Here is a 17,517-nt window from a genome sequence, read left to right on the forward strand (position 1 = left end):
TGGCGAAGGTGTGACTGCATCGCTTTCTGAGACACAGTGAGACACAGGACGTGTTGCTGAATCTTTATGAGGGTCTAGTAGAGGATCAGACATTCATTTGAGTGGGTTATCAGCGTCTAGGATAAGCCAGCCTCTCGAGAGGTCCCACGAGACTGAAAAGGGTCATCGAAATCATGATCACGTTTGATTCGATCACACCTCATATACTGTGCCTGCGCTAAGCACGTCGCAGAGCAGGGCATAAGTCAAAGCCCAAGTATACCCACTGCACTCAGTTGGGGTGACAGGGTCCATTGACCCATCAGTCGATACAGTCATCTCGAAGGCTGAAGAGCTGTCGCATCACCTCCCCAGATTTGCTGCGCAAGGCATCGTGGTACATCGTATTGGTGATGAAGTGCTTCAAGCCACCAATTTTCGCCGCGGTTTCAGAGGCGAGGTCGAAGTGGACGTACATGTCGTCGATGTACGTCGCCGAGTAGACGGGCACCTTGTTGTTCCTCAACTGATCAACGTTATATAACGTGTTCCATTCCTTGGTTCTAGCAAGGATCTCCGCGGCGTCTTTGATCCGACTTAGCTCCGTGTAGGAGTCAAACATGTCTTTGAAGATCTATTTGTGAAAATTGTGAGGATCAACAGCATATCCGCCGAAACACACTGGGGAAGATTGAATAGGGTTTTACTGCAAGCTGGCTTACCATTTCTCCCGTAAAATAAATAGGGGATACCGAGTCACCGGCATTGATTTGAAATCGCGGAATTTCATTGCGTAGACGGTCGGCTGTCCAGGATGAGGACTCACTGCGAAGTGAGAGTTGTTAGCCACGCCAGTCCCCTGTATGCTCAAGGGAAGGTGAGAGAATCTTACTTCTGGCAATAGATTGCCTCGTGCAAGACAGCGTAGATGATGTTCTTGTCCATTCCTCCGTGGCCATCAATCAATGCCAGAGTAGGGTCTGTAAACTCGCCGAAAATCTCCAGATCATGCCATGCCCGAAGTACAAGGTCTAGAAATTTGGGATGAGTTAACTCGACTCTTCATCACCAGCAGTTAGTACCTGTCATATCATTCTTACCGTGAAGGGAATCGAGACCACCTGTCGTGAGTCAGCTCATGAATTGTGTAGTGTAAGTTGGATTGGAAAAGGTATGTCTTTTCGTCTTACCGTGGAAGCCCATCATAATACCCAGTTGCTGGAAACGGGCAGGGGTCAACCAACCCGAGGGCAAGGGAGTTCGGTTGGCCTCCAAGTGTTGCATGATTAGGCGAACACGCGCAACATCCTCCGGGAACTTAGCATAATATGCTTCATTCCTTTCGATGACCTTTTCTGCGTGAACGTGAGCACTTCTATCCCAAAATATCGTCTGATTACTTGAGGTACCAAGTTGACTCACGAAAAGTTCGTCTGTACACTGGTTCAGGATTATCAGTCAGGGGTGGAAGACCGCCGCACGTGAAAGCCTCCCTTAACCCCTCGGGGCTGAATGGTTTTTTTTCAAATGTCAGACCGAGTCGCAGTCGCGGAAGCATTCTTTCAAAAGTCTGATGGTTCTAGTCTCGTCAAGGCGAACTCACGAGAAGGATAGATAAGAAGCAGCACAGAAGCCCCCGAAACTTTGACCGATGATGCTCCAGACACGTTGGTCTGCAGGGTACTCCTGGGTCAGGATTTCACGGATCGCCTCACAGTCGCGGACAATGCTGTCAGCACGGAACTTCTTGAGGTACTCTGCTTGCTTGATAGCGTCTCCTTGACGGGCGAGGGTACCCGCGGTCACGGTAGAACTGAGGCCGGTACCGCGTTGATCCAGAAACAAAATCTACTCTCAAAGTTAATCTGAAGGAACCTTCCATCGGCATGAAGTTCGTGCGACTCTACTGACGACGAGTATGTCGGCAGTGGGCGACATACCTGATAACCTTTGCTCAACGCCGGCTCAACAAAGCCATAATTCTGCGGAGGCCCGCATCCAAAGCCGGGACCACCCTGCAGGTACACAAGCCAGGGCAACTTGGTGTCTTCCTTGGTGGAGGAGTCGATGGGATTGTTCCAGCGTGTGACGCTCCGAGCAAACAATCTCAATCGGCCATCGTTGGGCTTCTGATAATCGACGGGCACATCGAAGAACAACTCAGTCACACGAAGCTTTCCTATCTACTCGTCAGCGATGACCGCGCTGGCACGCCTGGCTGGCGGCGACAAATCCGTCTACACTGAAGTAGCTACCTGGGACATTGTGACAGTGCTTCTCAACCAATCTCGCCGCCATTCTTGGATTTTGTAAACGGGGATGATTCTAGGAGAGAAAGTTGGAGGTGCTGCAAGTGTGGGGAGGAGGGACTACAGGTGGATCAACTGCGGAGAATGGAGCAAATCGGTTACCACACTGGTGCTTCACACCTCATGTCAGTGGCCAGGAGCAGAAGTAGACTTTGCGGTGCCTGACCAGATGAAGCTGTCAGCATGAAGAGAGTCAGACAGTTTCCGCCTCGGCGTTTAGGTACATATACTTCAGGGACAGGTGACTAGTGCTTACTCGGATGCCTGCAAAGGACCTGAGAAAAGGGTTCTTTCGACGCCGCTAGCGCATTCTCTCAAACGCCGAATGTGACTCTGAAGGTCGGTCCGGACTACTCCGTAGTCCGTACTATCGAGGCTGTGCTGGGTTCTCATCTCTGGCCTGGGATAGGCGTCGGCCAGAAGCACAGTAGTATCTACTTCCTTCGATTTGGTCTCACCAGTTGGCCCCTATTACAGGCAAGATAAGGCAAGCTGGGTTGATCCCCACGAGTCTCAACAAACCAAGTCCAACCGCAGCCTACACCATTGACTCATCTTTGGCAAATCCCGATCGGGCTTCGAGGATTTATCACTCAGACTTCACGTACGGCTCATGTCCTAGCATATGTTCAGGGGCTATTCAACATGACAAGTATGCACGATCAAGTTCTACAGAATCTGTGGGAAACGGCCCAAGGAAAATGGGAGACCGGTGTTCTACCGACTGCAGAGAGCCTCGCTCGGGCACGCGCCTCGCTTCCACGCAGTTTGCCAGATTCAGGAATCAATTTGGAAGATGTGCAACAGCATATCTTGAACGAGATTGTCCCCGCCTTCAATGGGGGCAGCATCAGTCCCAATTACTACGGCTTCATTACCGGTGGAGTCACACCCGCCGCCCTCTTCGCGGACAACGTGGTCTCTGCTTACGATCAGAATGTTCAAGTTCACCTGACGAACCACTCCATCGTGACAGATGTCGAGCACAATGCCCTCGGTCTTCTGACAGATCTCTTTGAATTGGATCGCTCACAATGGCACAATGGCACTTTCACCACGGGTGCCACGGCGAGCAACATCCTCGGCCTCGCATGTGGGCGGGAGTATGTCTTGCGCAAAGTTGCCGAGAAAAAAGGCCTGCGGATGACAAGCGTAGGAGAGTCAGGACTCTTCGAACTTTTGCACGCCCTGAATCTCTCTGGGATACAGGTCCTTTCCACCCTCCCACACTCATCCCTTGTCAAAGCGGCAGGCATCCTAGGCATTGGGCGTGCGAATGTGCGGAATATCGCCCAATCCTCCAACCCGCTTAAATTTGACCTTGAGCAGCTTGAACATGAACTGGCTCGTGCAGACAAGGTCAGCATTGTGGCCGTCTCCTCTGGTGAAGTGAACACCGGTCGCTTTGCGACCACGGCGGATGATATATCGCAGATTCGTCAGTTGTGTGACAAGTACGGGGCGTGGCTCCATGCCGACGGGGCCTTTGGAATCTTTGGTCGTGTTTTAAACGACGATCCTGAATTTGCAACCGTCAAGCAAGGAAGTCGGGGCCTGGAATGGGTGGATTCTATCACAGGAGACGGCCACAAACTGCTCAATGTGCCCTACGATTGCGGATTCTTCTTCTGTCGGCACCCCGATCTGGCTGCTAGTGTGTTCCAAAATGCCAATGCAGCTTATCTCGCCGGGGGTCCCTCGGATGGGCCTGTCATACCATCGCCTCTGAATATTGGAATTGAAAACTCTCGCCGTTTCCGGGCCTTGCCGGTCTACGCATCACTGCTCTACTATGGCAAAGACGGATATCGCGCGATGTTGGAACGTCAAACCAAACTCGCACGAGGCATCAACGATTGGATCTTTGATCATCCTGACTACGTGGCCTTGCCCAGAACGTCCTCAAAAGCCGATCATCTGGACCAGACATTCATGTCCGTGTTGTTTCGTGCCAAGGATGACACCTTGAACAAGCAGCTTGCTCGGAAGATCAATGAGACTTCGAAGATGTTTGTTTCTGGGACTAGTTGGGATGGTGCCCCTGCTACTCGAATCGCAGTTTCAAATTGGAGGGTCGACGTGCAAAGAGATTTGGATTTGGTGACTGGTGTACTGGCCGAAGTTGCGCGCTCATGAACTTGTCCGCTCGCCTAGTGAGCCCCTCAGCCTTGGACTGGGATCATCGTCTTCAACACGAGTTACCCCTTCGTATATAATGTGCGAAATCATGCCTTGATGCCGAATGTATATATTCAAGCTTGGTTGTCACTGTCGTATGTAGCTGCGTTCAATCGGTACGGAATGAGATAGTAATTGCACACATTGCTTGTACTTTTTGAGCTTCGTCTTGAGACCTTCACGAAACACCTGCAGCTTTACTTTAACGGCGCCGGCCGGCGCCACCAACAGTCTCAGCACGGTCCTGCATGCTGACGACCTCTCCGATGCCTGCTGCCTCTTGCTCATCTTCCAGGGCAAGGATTTCCTCCCGGCTATCCCACCACTTTTCTTCCGCCATGTCAAAGGCCAGCTTTCGAATCTCCTTGACTGACTTATTTTCAGCCTGGCCCTTCCATGCAAGAACCTCGAGAAGAATGTTCTGCCAATCCTCAGACGTTCGACTGAAGAACTCTCGCAAGCTCTCAAAGGGTCGAGGCTGCGGACGAGTATCTGCTGGTTGATCTGCATCCTGCTCTTCCTCGACTTCGAGTTGCTCCATACCTTGCGTGACGGATGGCACAGTAAGCTCGGTCGGTGCTGGTGATGAGGTGTCGAGAGACATTGCGTCTCCTGCTTCATCCTCCATTTCCTCGTCGTCTTCTTCTTCTTCATCGTCGTCCATCTCTTCGTCGCTGTCTTCCTCGTTCAGGAGGTTCCAGTTCGTGGGCTCAACGTAGAACAGTTCCTTTACGCCATCAAGCTTCACTAGATCAATCGAGTACATGTCGTTGAATGTGAATTCTCGGTCACCCTTTTCGAATGTGCCCCCGTAAATGAACAGGGTGTCGTCTTGCACAGTGAGCTGAGCGTTGAATCTCTTGTGTGGCATTTCGAATCGCACGATAGAAGGCCGAGAGGGTTCAGAAGGCTCTTCCTCCTCCTCCTTCGGCTTCATGAAGTCATCCTCGTCGTCTGATTCAGACGTGCGCAGTCCTTGCTTTGCTTCGAGAGCTTTGAGATTTTCCAGAAGTTCTTCTTCGTTGACCTTGGCACGGTTGCGTGACTTGTTCGCTTGGTTAGGTTGCTGTTTCTTGCCACCTGTACGAGGACGACGAAGAGACAACGGGAAGAATCGATTGCGATCCGTCGTCCATGCAAATAGCGTGTCAAAGAATTCACTGTCCATGCCCTCTTCGGTGAGCTCTACATCGTGAACGCCTCCAAACATGATACCGCGACCCTTGTGGTAAGCCATTGTAGTGCCTACTCTAGGCGGGTTGGGCGTGTTGGCAGGCTTCTTCCTACGCTCCCAGCGGACAGCTGGACCAGTCGAAGTCGCCGCCGACTCTGTTTCTGGGGGTGTGATCCTCAGGAACCAAGTGTCTTGATGGACCATGGGTTTCAGGGCCATCTTCTGCGGACCACCTTTACCTTGTTTCCCCCCGCGCTAGTCGCTGCTTTGACACGTGAATAGCCTCCATAGATTACTGCACCAGTGTCATGTGGCAAGAAAGAGAATGATGAGCGAGGATCAGGCTTCTGGGAAGCCGTGGTCAATGGTGGGTTGAACCAGGTGTACTTGGCGCAGTCATAGATCCACAGGTCTTGTAAATACTTGGTCTGTTGGGATGTGTCTTGGAATCCTCCAAAGAGAATGATGTAGTTCTGGAAGAGATTTAAGCTTTGCTCATGGGTCAGAAGTCGAACTAAAGTGGCTGTCGGCGTACCTTGAAGTAGGTCATTCGGTGGCCACTTCTCGCTGGGGGGCCCTTGCCCTTGATCTCGAGGCGAGTCCATTCGCGAGTGGCCGGGTCCAGATGCCAGAAGTCGTTGTAATGATAGAAGGTGCCTTGTTTGGGTGACGAAAATTCACCTACTTCAAGTCAGATGCCTTTCTCCCTGATGTGGATATCAATATAGTTGAGTCCTCAACGGACACTTGGGGTCTGACCTCCGAACAGATACACGCCTCCAGAATTACCGCCACGACACCAGGCATGTCCACTGCGAGGAAGTGGGCTGTTGGGACTTGTTACTTCTTTCCACTCGCCTCGGTCGATCTGATACACAAAGAGGTTGTTGAAGAACGACGCGTGGGTGCCGTCAAAGTACTCGCCGCCGAACAGAAGGATCTCATTGCGATTGGACGGCGATGCCAGAATAGTCGCAGAGCTTCGCGGTGAAGGAGAACCCGACGGGACCTCAGTGACCTTCAGAAACTTAGCTTGCTCTTCAGCATATTGGGCCAGGATGGCGTCCAAGTCGGCGTCCTCGGCATCGCTATCAACGTCTTTGCCCTTGGCCTTGGACTTTTTCTCCTTCTGCGCGGTCTTCTTCGACTGTTTCGCAGCCACCCGCTCTTTGTGCTCAGCCGACTTTTTGCTTTTCTTCGCCATGACCGATCGGAGATTAAGACGAGTACTTCGTAACTCCCTCTGCAAATCTTTTACTACTCACGGGCACTTTTTTTTAGGCCGCGGGGCAAGAAAAAGCTTTGCCCCACTTGTCTTATCGCGGACGTGAGAGGGCACTCCAGCGTTGAATCAAGGGCAGGATACTGCCGGACAAAAAGTACACCAGAATTCGGCGGGCATCCCGCATCGTATTCACTTGTACTCGGAAATAGAGTGATTTCCGGTAGTATCTTTGACGACTAATTTAATATGATTTTAGAAGAAGTTTCTAAAAGAAAATATAGAGCCCTTAAGATCACTCCCCTCGGGTTTCTGTCGGCCGAGAAAAAGTATGCCTCTAAACCAAGATACCGGTTAAGGCGGAAGGAAGGGCGGTGAAAGATATCATAGAGATGAACGACCGCCATCAAGTAAAGGGCGATGGACATTTGAAAGTCGAGGGCAAGTTGATATCAGTGGCAATTCTTCCAAGACAGTGTGCAGATAAATTGGCCGATATGACTGCATGATGTGGGCTCGCAATGACAATACAATCCATAGGTGTAGCATTAAATCGAGAAGTCACTCCATGGAGTGCATCCACAGTAAATTACCAGGGTAGATAAGAAGGTAACTTAGCCATGGAGGCCGGCAATCAAGGCGCTTATCGGTGCCATTGACCGCTCACGTGAACAACACGCGTCAACTGGTCGCGACCCGCGCGGTGCCTCGACAATTCGGATAATTAGGCCCGTTGGAGATCGACAAACAAAATAAAGGCAGGGCCATGAGCGAACACACACCCCCATGACGAAGAACAACTTGGCTGTGCATCTTAAATGGCTTCTGCAACAAGGCCCGTCATTGTATCCAACGTTGTCCACAGATATCCCAACTGAAACCGCAAATCGCGTTACCCATCAGCGGACTCCACCACCCGATGATATCCAATTGCTCGATCAGCTCGTCGAGAATCTAGATGACTTGGAAGATGAGAATATGGCCAGACTTATGTTGGCGCCCTCCTCCGGGAGCAAGTCAAAAATGCTGAGCCGGGGAGACGCTCGGCTACCTAGCTCCCCGACGGTTGCCAAGAAGCCTCCATCGTCAAGCGCTGTGATCTCAGGTGTGTTGGGCAAGCAAATCATGGTAATACGACGCGCTTGAGCTGATTTGAGCTGACTTATCCGATCAGAATCATTTCTCGAACCGCCGTCCTCGTCCACACAAATTCTGCGACCCAAGGCCACACCCATCCGACCGGATCGCAGAATTGCTACCTCGCCGTTTGACGGTATTGAGTCCATCGACCTCACAGGTGATCCCGATAGATTTCTCGCCTCGGATGTCAAACTTGATCTCGCAGCTCAGAGACGCTTATGGAACAAGAACGCTGCGTCTCAAGAGGTCGTCAGCGAGAAGCGGGGACGCAAAAGGAAGAGCGATGAATACAAAACGGATTTGCTTTCTCCCGCAAAGCTTGCAGCAAAAGCTGCATCGCCCTCGAAAGAATCAAGTTTGAGCTCCACAAAAGCAGTCATCTCCGAGTTGCCGAGTCGAAAAAGCAGACTTCGTTCTCTGGACCTGCCGCGCAAGAACCAGAAACGCGAAGTCGCCGATTCAGACGGTGAAGACCCATTCGACGAAACCTGGCTTCATGACGATGAGATGGTCATTGATGCAAATACTGGTCTGTATCCCAGACTTCCTCCTGTCAGTCCCTTGAACGACCCGAAGGTCGACGTTGTGGCACCCACAGCCCAGTCCACTCAGCAGGCGATCGCCAGTAATAAGAAGCCTTCTGTTACGCACCCAGTCAAGCGAGAGCATTCGGGGTCTTCGTCGTCGATCCCCGGCCCGGCAGTCCCGAGCTCTCAGTCCAAAGACGAGAGCATACTTAAATTCATGAACCTTTCGGAGAACACCTGCAACGCTGTCATTGCCAAATTACAGCAAACCTTGCAAAAGAACGCAGAAATAGTTTATGAAGAAGCAATGGCAGGTCGACCAGCGCCTGAACTGGTGGCAGCGAACAAAGGGCTCGTTTCTCAGATTGAGTCCGTGCAATGGCTGCAAACGTTGAAGACGACATACAGCGACTCTTTATCTCGGAGGCAGCATCTCAAGCAGGGTTTGATGCGTGCAATATCTCAAGGTCAAGATCCGACGTCACTGCCGGAGTTGTCGCAGAGCCTGGCAGTTGAAGCAGAGATAGAGAATACGGAAACGAGCATTCGAAAGCTTCTTTCTGAGACGGGAATCCTCGAACATGCGGCTGGGTATGGAGATGCAGCCGATGATGCATCAGTTTCCGTGTCGTCTTCATTCCATCAAGCCGATAATGGTGCATCGCGTCAAGCAACTTCGAATGTTCAGTCTCTCTATACTTCTGCGACAAGCTCACAAAAAGCCCAGAACGACTCAGCAACATTTGACGTGCGTATTCAGCCCCGGAACCACGAAGCTGGCATTACACGGAACATGGCTTCTCCTGAAGTCGACTTCGACGACTTCGACTGGAGCGATAGTGACGATGAGATGCTGGAGGCAGCGGGAAGCTTCGATCATCAGACTCAGCCAGCTGCCCGGGAGCCTGCCCATCGGAACATTCTCACTGAAACTTCTGGAAACTCGTCGCGTGCGCCTATGCCTCCACCCAAGAAATCGCCAGCTCGCAACAACTTCTGGTCGAATCATCCATGGTCTCAGGAGGTCAAATCTGTTCTTAAGGACAGGTTTCATTTGCGTGGGTTCAGGCCAAATCAACTCGAGGCCATCGACGCGACTCTGGGTGGGAAAGATGTGTTTGTTCTCATGCCGACCGGAGGTGGGAAATCACTGTGTTATCAGCTTCCTTCCATAGTAACAGGCGGTCGTACGCATGGCGTGACACTCGTGGTGTCTCCTCTTCTGAGTTTGATGCAGGACCAAGTTGATCATCTGCGAAAGCTGCATATCAAAGCCTTCTTGATCAATGGCGAATCCGACAGAGCAGAGCGATCAAGGATTCTGAGTCAACTACACAGCGGCGACGTTGAAGATTTGGAGCTGTTGTACATCACCCCTGAGATGATCAACAAGAACCAATCGTTAGTCAGATCTTTGGAGAATCTTCATCGTCGCCAGAAGCTTGCACGGTTGGTGATCGACGAGGCACACTGCGTCAGCCAATGGGGACATGATTTCCGGCCAGACTACAAAGAATTGGGAGAGATTCGAGCGAAGCTTCCCGGAGTACCGGTGATGGCGTTGACCGCGACCGCTACGGAGAATGTCAAGGTTGATGTGATCCATAATCTTAAGATGACTGGCTGCGAGGTGTTTCTTCAGTCTTTCAATCGACCGAATCTAACATACGAAGTGCGGACCAAGGGCAAGAATGATGAAGTTCTTGCGAGCATCGCGGAGACCATCAAAAAGTCTTACAAGAATCAGTGTGGAATAGTTTATTGCCTCTCTCGGAAAATGTGTGAGAAGGTTGCAGAAGATCTCTGCAGGAAATACAGACTTCGTGCTGCGCACTATCATGCTGGCATGAAGTCCGATGATAAGGCCAAGGTTCAGAACGAATGGCAGCAAGGAACCCATCATATCATAGTTGCAACGATTGCCTTCGGAATGGGTATCGACAAGCCCGACGTCCGTTTCGTGATGCATCACAGCATCCCCAAGAGTCTAGAAGGATACTACCAGGAAACCGGTCGCGCCGGACGTGATGGGAAACGGTCGGGTTGCTACCTTTATTACGGATACAGAGATGCTGCCACACTCAAGCGCATGATCGACGAGGGAGATGGTAGCTACGAACAAAAGACACGACAGAAACACATGTTACGCAATGTGGTCCAATTCTGTGAAAATCGCAGTGACTGCAGACGAGTTCAGGTCCTCGCATACTTCAATGAATACTTCAGACGCGAGGACTGTGCTAGTTCTTGTGACAATTGCAAGTCGGAACATGCCTTTGAATTGCACGACTTCTCTGAATATGCTACTTGGATTATCAAGATTGTTCGATGGTTCCAAAATCAACCTGGCCCGAGAGGTGAGATGGGGGAGAAAGTGACTGTGCTTTACTGTGTGGATGTGCTACGCGGAGACTTGAAGAAAGCCAAATCCCCTGGACACAAGTCGATGCCATGGTATGGCAAAGGCTCAGACCTGGATCGTGGTGAAGCGGAACGGCTTTTTTACCGCCTCTTAGGTGAGGATGCCTTGGCTGAGGACAATGTCATCAATGGAAGCGACTTCGCGGTTCAGTACCTGAAGCTCGGTCGCCGTGCGACTGAGTACGAAACGGGTCAAAAGAAACTGGAACTGCATGTTCGCGGATCTCCCAAAGCAAAACCCAAGGTGGCTGCTCGACCAAAACAAAGTACCAAGTCCGGTACTCCCGTCTACCCTCAATCCACAATGGTCTCGTCTCCCGTACAGTCTGCCAACAATCGCCGTCAAGCCAGATCTCAACAGCAGCAGAGGAGACGACGTGTCGATCTCGACGCAACGGACGATGAAAGTGATGGGTTTGAACCTGTTCGAGTGGCTGGCAAGCCTCTGAATGAGAACGGCCGCGAAGTGGGCCCCCCAATTATGGCGGACCGGAAGATGGATATGCTGGATCATTTGCATCGGGCAGTGGTGGAGGACTTTGAGGTGTCTGCCAAGAGATATTTGCAAGAGGTCAGTCGGCATGGCTTTTTCCCTCCAGCCTAATGATCGTATTTTACTTACTGTGAGCATACACAGATTGTTGTCGAGAAAGGTCTTCGCTCTCAGCCGTTCCCCGACCAAACCCTGCGTGACATGGCTATCACGTTTCCCAAGAGTCAGTGCATCTACCATTTTGAGATGCTGACACAGAGGTACTGACAAGGGACAGATATGTCTGAACTTGCTGCAATCACCGGCATCGATCCCGACAAGGTCAAACGATACGGTCGTCAGATCCTCAAGTTGATTGACAACGCCAGGCGCCGCTATCATGAGCTGAAAGACGACGCCGAGGCCAACGGCGTGGTTCCGGACCCTAATCACCACAATGTCATCAATCTCAGCAGCAGTGACGAATATAGCGACGATGATCTCTTCGTCGACCAAGATCCAAGTCTAGACCTCGGCTACCCGGTGGAGGTCATCCCTGAGAATATCACCAGCCGCTACTTTCCACCCGCGCCATCGCCTGGCCCTGAGCCTGAGGATGAATTCGACCGCGGATCCACGACTTCACGTTCCAAAAGCAGCAAGCGCCCCTACACCCGGCGACCCCGGCGCAAAAACGGCAGCTCTACAGGGACGTGGAAAGCCAAGGGCCCCCGGTCCAGAGCTAAATCGGGCGGAGATCGCGCAGCGAGCAGCCGGGGTTCGTCATTCAAAGGAAAGACCCCTAGCGCAAGAGGCCCAAGCTCTACCATTGGGATGATGCCTATTTGAATATTTCGTAATCTATTGGCATGGCACTTAATGTTCCTATTCCTACCTTTATGTTTACATTACATTGCATCCAGCATGAGCCCAGGCGTTTTCCCTTCCACTTGTGGCGACATAAGCCTGTGAGTCTCTTATGATCGTTCGAAATATGCTCCTTCTAAATGTATGATGGTGTATGGTGAAAAGCATTACGAGTTGTCTCTTTTGACCAGATAAAACATGTTGAGGAGAATTATCTATTCCTGAGTGATTATTCGTAAAAACTGTCAATCCCGATCATCCAATGATCGACCGAAATCAATCAGGCGTAAACGACGTGCGTCGCGCGGGTGAAACTGGGCCACTTTGGCTCGCACTAGGAAGCGCGAGGCTGCCGAGTCTCGTTTCAAGTCAATGTATGATGAGCCAGCTTCAAGCAGACCGTCAAGCAATTCATGTGCCTCTTGTGCCATGGTTTCTCTTCTCGTTGCGGAAGCAGAGGCAGTTGTGCTTTGTTGAAGAAATTGATCGATCCGTTGTTGGTTACTGTCAGTTTGATCGACAGCTTCCTTCGGCTTTTTCGGCTTTCCACTAGCTGTGTAGCCTGCTCTTAACGTGGCGTCGGACACTTCAAGGTCATCGCCCACATTGGGGCCTCCCATGTCTTCTGCCGCCAGCATCGGTGCTAGTGAAATGTCAATAAAGCTGTCAATTGACTTCTTAAGATCTTCGGTTGCCTTCTCCAGTCGTTGTTTCCTGGCCTTCTGCTCTCGAACGACTTCGCGAGCGACTTGAGACGGCGTTCGCTCTTGCTTTTGCCTTTCCGCATTGCGAATTCGCTGAATTCGCTCACGAAGTCCATTGGCAATTTCACGAGAATCACGAAGGTTGGCTTCCTCAATGCGAAAGCGCTCGCGATCTGCAGATACATTGTCTGCGATGACATGCAGAGATGCCTTGCCTTCTCTGATTAAATAAGACGTTTCTTCCACGGCAATCAAAGCTGGCAGCACAGAGTCCGTTCTAGGCAGGTCATCTTCGCCAAGAATGAGAGAATTATATGCCTTCTTGGCGCGTCTTGCTTGAGCGACGCGCGTCCAAGGATCCTCGTCCTTGTCTGTGAGGGTGAAGGAACCCCGGGTTTCTCGCAGCTAATCCCCATTTCAGTAAGATTTGGCTAGTTTCGCTCGCTGTGCAATGGATCCATCAACAAACCTTGTTTAGTTCTTCTTCCTGGTGTTGGACTTGTGCCTGCAGTTGCTGGAGAGTCCCGTCCAGCCGTCGTGCATAGGCGTGTAGGGCCGGTGCCCCCAATGGTTCTGCCGATGCCTCTGTTTCTGCGGTCTGACGATTCTTGATGAACTTTTGAATATTTTGAATTGTGTCGTCAGAGACACTCATTTCGAAGTCCTGTACTATGTCTCCCGCGCCGTTGAACCCTGTGTCTTGATTTAACGTCAATAGTTCCTGGGAGAGAGCCGGACTCTGTCGTGTTGATACCACGTGATCAACCGATCAGGCTAGCGGTGGATGTGTCCAGCTTTCTATCTCAACCTCGCCCTTCGCTGTGTAAGATCTATTCATCCCCCTTGCACTCTTCATAGTCGCTTCAGTTCGCCTTTTCCGCCCACACCCCTTTGGTGTTCTTACTGTGACACTTGACACGGCTCTTGATAGCCGTCTTTGGGAGTTTTTTGGCTTGGAACTAGCTGTGGTACAAGTCGCGCTTTCCCTGGTTCCCACCTGGACTTTCTCCCTGCCCGTCGCATCTCACACCGATACCTTCCTTGTTCTCATTCAATTCGCTCGTCTGTTCACGAGTGAACTTCCGAGACCAAACTTCCTGAAACCTTCTTACCCAACAATTGTCGGGTCCTATCACCACTCCGCTCTCCACACTCTTTTTCGGCAGCACTACCACCGTCTCCTCCCATCTCTCCAGCCTCATCACAGCACCAGATCCTCCCCTGTCGACCGCCATACACCAGCACCTTCTGTGGGAACCTCTGGTGTACATAGACGATCCTAGGAGAGCAAAAGAAAAACAGAAAAGACGTTTCGTTCTTGAATTCCGACCCCTTTTTACGTAAGTGAGGCCCGGTCAACACAGTTACTACACAATGTCCGCCTCTCCACCCAACCTGCAATCGACGAAGCGTCCTCTTGAGGATCCCTCTTCCCCCTCGGGCCCGACCGATCAGCCGGATGCCAAGCGCCCAGCGCTCGACAAAGTCGCGCGCAACGATGCAGACGCCGAGGCTGAGGCTCAACCTGAGGTCTCCACCGACAAGCCCACCGTTTCCGAGGAGTCCAAAGACAATCAGGGTGATACTGTCGTCCCCGACGCTCCCAATGGCAAAGCCCAGCCAGACACTCAGCCAATCCAGTCTACAGCTTCCCAGGGCGAGCGAACTGGCTCTCAATCTGAGAACCAAGCTTCTCAGGACGAATCAAGCTGGATTCACATTCGTGCTGTGATCTCTAGCCCCGAAGCTGCCACTGTCATTGGCAAGGGAGGTGAGAACGTTTCTCAGATCCGTCGAATGTCTGGCGCCAAGTGCACTGTCAGCGATTACTCCCGGGGTGCCGTCGAACGGATCTTGACCGTAAGCGGCGCCCAAGATGCCGTTGCGAAGGTAGGTGGTGATCCTATAAAAATGATACCCCCAAGAAGATATTATGATTCCAGTTGCTGACCATGGTCAGGCTTTCGGTCTAATTATTCGCACCTTGAACAATGAGCCCATTGACGCTCCTTCTACTGCCCAGTCCAAGACTTACCCTCTGCGTTTGCTAATCCCCCACATTCTTATCGGATCTATCATCGGCAAGGGTGGCAGCCGTATCCGCGAGATTCAGGAAGCGTCTGGTGCGCGACTGAACGCCTCCGATGCCTGTCTGCCTCTCTCTACCGAACGTTCCTTGGTCATTCTCGGTGTCGCCGATGCCGTCCACATTGCCACCTACTACGTGGCTGTGACCCTGGGAGAGCAGTTGTCTGAGCGCTTTGGTGGTCCTGCGGCGTCCGCCTACGCTACACGCAGTGGTGGACCTGCAGGTGCTGTGCCGGGTGGTATGCAAGTGGTGCCGTATGTTCCTCAGCCTGCTGGGGGTCAGTACGGACACCCGGATACTTTCAAGCGCAACCATCCTCATTCGAACCGCGGCCAGCCCAGTGCTTATGGTGTGCCATACCTACAAGGTCAAGCCCCTGCCCCCGTGGCTCAACCGGCCATGCCATATGGTGCGGCTGCTCACACACCGTATGCTGGCGCAGCACCTCACCAGCCTGCTCCTTACGTCGGGGGACCTCAGCCTCCTGCAGGTCGTGGGGGCGCTCCTACTGCTCCCGCCCCCGTGGGTGGTGCTATGCCCGGTCAGCCCTTGACGCAGCAAATCTATATCCCCAACGATATGGTCGGTGCGATTATTGGTAAGGGTGGTGCCAAGATCAATGAGATCCGTCACCTTAGTGGTAGCGTGATCAAGATCAATGAGCCCCAGGAGAACAGCAATGAGCGTTTGGTCACCATCACTGGCACCCAGGAATGCAACCAAATGGCATTGTACATGCTCTACTCTCGACTTGGTCAGTTTCCAACAAAGCGCCTCCTCTACTTGGTTTCACATACTAACAATCTCTTACAGAGAGCGAGAAGCACCGTGTCTAATGGGTGACTCGGAACCTTCAATACTTTAACGGCTATCTAGGACACGGTACCAAAAGTCAATGGTGGTTTATGACAAATTTGTTTTCTTTCGTTCCCCATCCGTATCAGTGTCTTGTTCGTTTCTCTTCTCTGTTTTGGATTGCTCGCTGTATTCTATTCGTGGCGGGTTCCCTTACCTTTGTTGTCAAATGAACGGTTTCCTCTACTATCTTATTCACGCATTACTATCATGCCCTAGCAGTAACCCCGAGATGAACCTTCCACACCTATTCCCCTGCCGTACCTGCCCCAGCTGTGACATTTCATACAGATACACGGATCCTTCGCTACAACATTCTTCATATTAAATACTCTGGAATCTGACATGTTTCATTCCCAGCTCAGGTATTGGGGGAAGCAATCTTCCACTAACCGGTGTGAATGCATCGACAAACTCTTTGGTTTCCCTGGCCCTGGAGTGAGTTTCCACGCTTTCCCAGCCGACGATCAGCAAGTGTACGGTTGCGCGTCCGCTCGGGCTTTGTTCATGTCGCACTGTACTCGGTCTAGCCAGTTGACCCATTGACCAGGAAACAGGGGCCCTCGGCTTGTGGCAGCTGCGTGACCATTACCGAGCGCAGTTTGATCAGGTCTGCATGCAGGTGTCGAGATTCATACTCAGATATTGCTGTTGAAAATGGTAGGAAGAATAGCTCCGTCACCGGGTTCTTCGTCAGCGTGTCGGTGCTGCTGATCGGCGGACTCAGAGTGGCATAGACAGCCGTCAAAGGTTTGTCTTCGTTGACAAGGAAGGGCTTAAGAAGCTCTGGATTGATAGAGCAACGGGCGTCGGTCCAGTCTAGTGAAACAAACATGGTCAGTGAGCTCAATTCGCTGTCGGGGAGCTCTCATGGCATTGCAATGTCAGCAACATACCAATCACCCATACAATGTTCTTCGGTTCTTCTATCGAGCGACCCCACGCAGAGCTGCGATGGCCGCTCTGGTTTTTAGTAGCACGAAAGACCTTAAGCAGCGCCTCTCCCAGATCGCTAGCAGGATTTTCGGGTTCAACCTCGCTTTTCACACCGAATAAAATGAATTGCGTGCTCATCTGAGCCATCCTGGAAGTGAAAAGGAGTTACAGAGTCGACGAGTCTGTCCGTGCTATTGACTCGAGAGGTCAATTGAGCAGATGCCCCTGTGGTCAAATTGGTGGCTGAACCTCGAGCCTTGCTTTGCCACGGCGGTTCCAAATGCGAACCAGACGAGTGTCTTCTGACCTTTACATGATGTCAGTGATTTCACCCCAGCTGTATCGGAAATCGGAAAGCAGGCAACCCAGCTCGCTTGGGTGAAGAGGCTACAAAACAATATTGCCATGACTTTGCCTTGTGTAACAATGCAGAAACTGCTTGTCGGGTCAAAATCGCACACGGATTGACCATCTGAATCATCAACAAGTGGGCGTTCCCACAGTATCCGTACAGCATAGTATCAATCTACATAATCCGTCAAAGTCGAACTCGCATGCGTGGATAGGTTTCTACCCGGATCTATAGTAAGAGATGGCGGCAATCAGGTAGGCAGTTTACATCACATTGCCCTGTAACTATCTCG

At 51.6% G+C, this 17,517-nt stretch overlaps 7 protein-coding genes across 7 annotated transcripts; 3 read left to right on the top strand and 4 right to left on the bottom strand.

Moving 5' to 3' along the window:
• Positions 1-301: 301 nt before the first annotated feature.
• On the bottom strand, positions 302-2,277 carry N7539_000967 (proline iminopeptidase; the record flags this gene model as incomplete). The annotated part of the gene is made up of 9 exons (XM_056930571.1): positions 302-613; positions 702-804; positions 872-1,010; positions 1,080-1,100; positions 1,170-1,334; positions 1,402-1,412; positions 1,583-1,827; positions 1,920-2,158; positions 2,235-2,277. 9 exons carry the CDS (start codon positions 2,275-2,277, stop codon positions 302-304), a joined length of 1,278 nt encoding a protein of 425 aa, XP_056794864.1.
• A 665-nt stretch (positions 2,278-2,942) lies between these two features.
• On the top strand, positions 2,943-4,424 carry N7539_000968 (pyridoxal phosphate-dependent decarboxylase family protein; the record flags this gene model as incomplete). The annotated part of the gene is made up of 1 exon (XM_056930572.1): positions 2,943-4,424. One exon carries the CDS (start codon positions 2,943-2,945, stop codon positions 4,422-4,424), a length of 1,482 nt encoding a protein of 493 aa, XP_056794865.1.
• A 244-nt stretch (positions 4,425-4,668) lies between these two features.
• On the bottom strand, positions 4,669-6,844 carry N7539_000969 (putative Kelch repeats protein; the record flags this gene model as incomplete). Its single annotated transcript, XM_056930573.1, has 4 exons — positions 4,669-5,862; positions 5,937-6,113; positions 6,176-6,321; positions 6,400-6,844. 4 exons carry the CDS (start codon positions 6,842-6,844, stop codon positions 4,669-4,671), a joined length of 1,962 nt encoding a protein of 653 aa, XP_056794866.1.
• Positions 6,845-7,648: 804 nt separating this feature from the next.
• On the top strand, positions 7,649-12,271 carry N7539_000970 (uncharacterized protein; the record flags this gene model as incomplete). Its single annotated transcript, XM_056930574.1, has 4 exons — positions 7,649-7,967; positions 8,037-11,521; positions 11,588-11,666; positions 11,721-12,271. 4 exons carry the CDS (start codon positions 7,649-7,651, stop codon positions 12,269-12,271), a joined length of 4,434 nt encoding a protein of 1,477 aa, XP_056794867.1.
• Positions 12,272-12,534: 263 nt separating this feature from the next.
• N7539_000971 (uncharacterized protein) lies at positions 12,535-13,648 on the bottom strand (the record flags this gene model as incomplete). The annotated part of the gene is made up of 2 exons (XM_056930575.1): positions 12,535-13,398; positions 13,463-13,648. The coding sequence occupies 2 exons, from the start codon at positions 13,646-13,648 to the stop codon at positions 12,535-12,537; spliced, it is 1,050 nt and encodes a 349-aa protein (XP_056794868.1).
• A 719-nt stretch (positions 13,649-14,367) lies between these two features.
• On the top strand, positions 14,368-15,918 carry N7539_000972 (telomere maintenance protein PBP2; the record flags this gene model as incomplete). Its single annotated transcript, XM_056930576.1, has 3 exons — positions 14,368-14,883; positions 14,954-15,836; positions 15,896-15,918. The coding sequence occupies 3 exons, from the start codon at positions 14,368-14,370 to the stop codon at positions 15,916-15,918; spliced, it is 1,422 nt and encodes a 473-aa protein (XP_056794869.1).
• Positions 15,919-16,463: 545 nt separating this feature from the next.
• On the bottom strand, positions 16,464-17,020 carry N7539_000973 (uncharacterized protein; the record flags this gene model as incomplete). Its single annotated transcript, XM_056930577.1, has 2 exons — positions 16,464-16,756; positions 16,834-17,020. 2 exons carry the CDS (start codon positions 17,018-17,020, stop codon positions 16,464-16,466), a joined length of 480 nt encoding a protein of 159 aa, XP_056794870.1.
• Between the last annotated feature and the right edge of the window lie 497 nt (positions 17,021-17,517).

Source organism: Penicillium diatomitis (assembly GCF_028827545.1).
Source record: "Penicillium diatomitis strain IBT 30728 chromosome Unknown utg000001l_segment0_segment0, whole genome shotgun sequence".
NCBI lineage: Eukaryota > Fungi > Ascomycota > Eurotiomycetes > Eurotiales > Aspergillaceae > Penicillium > Penicillium diatomitis.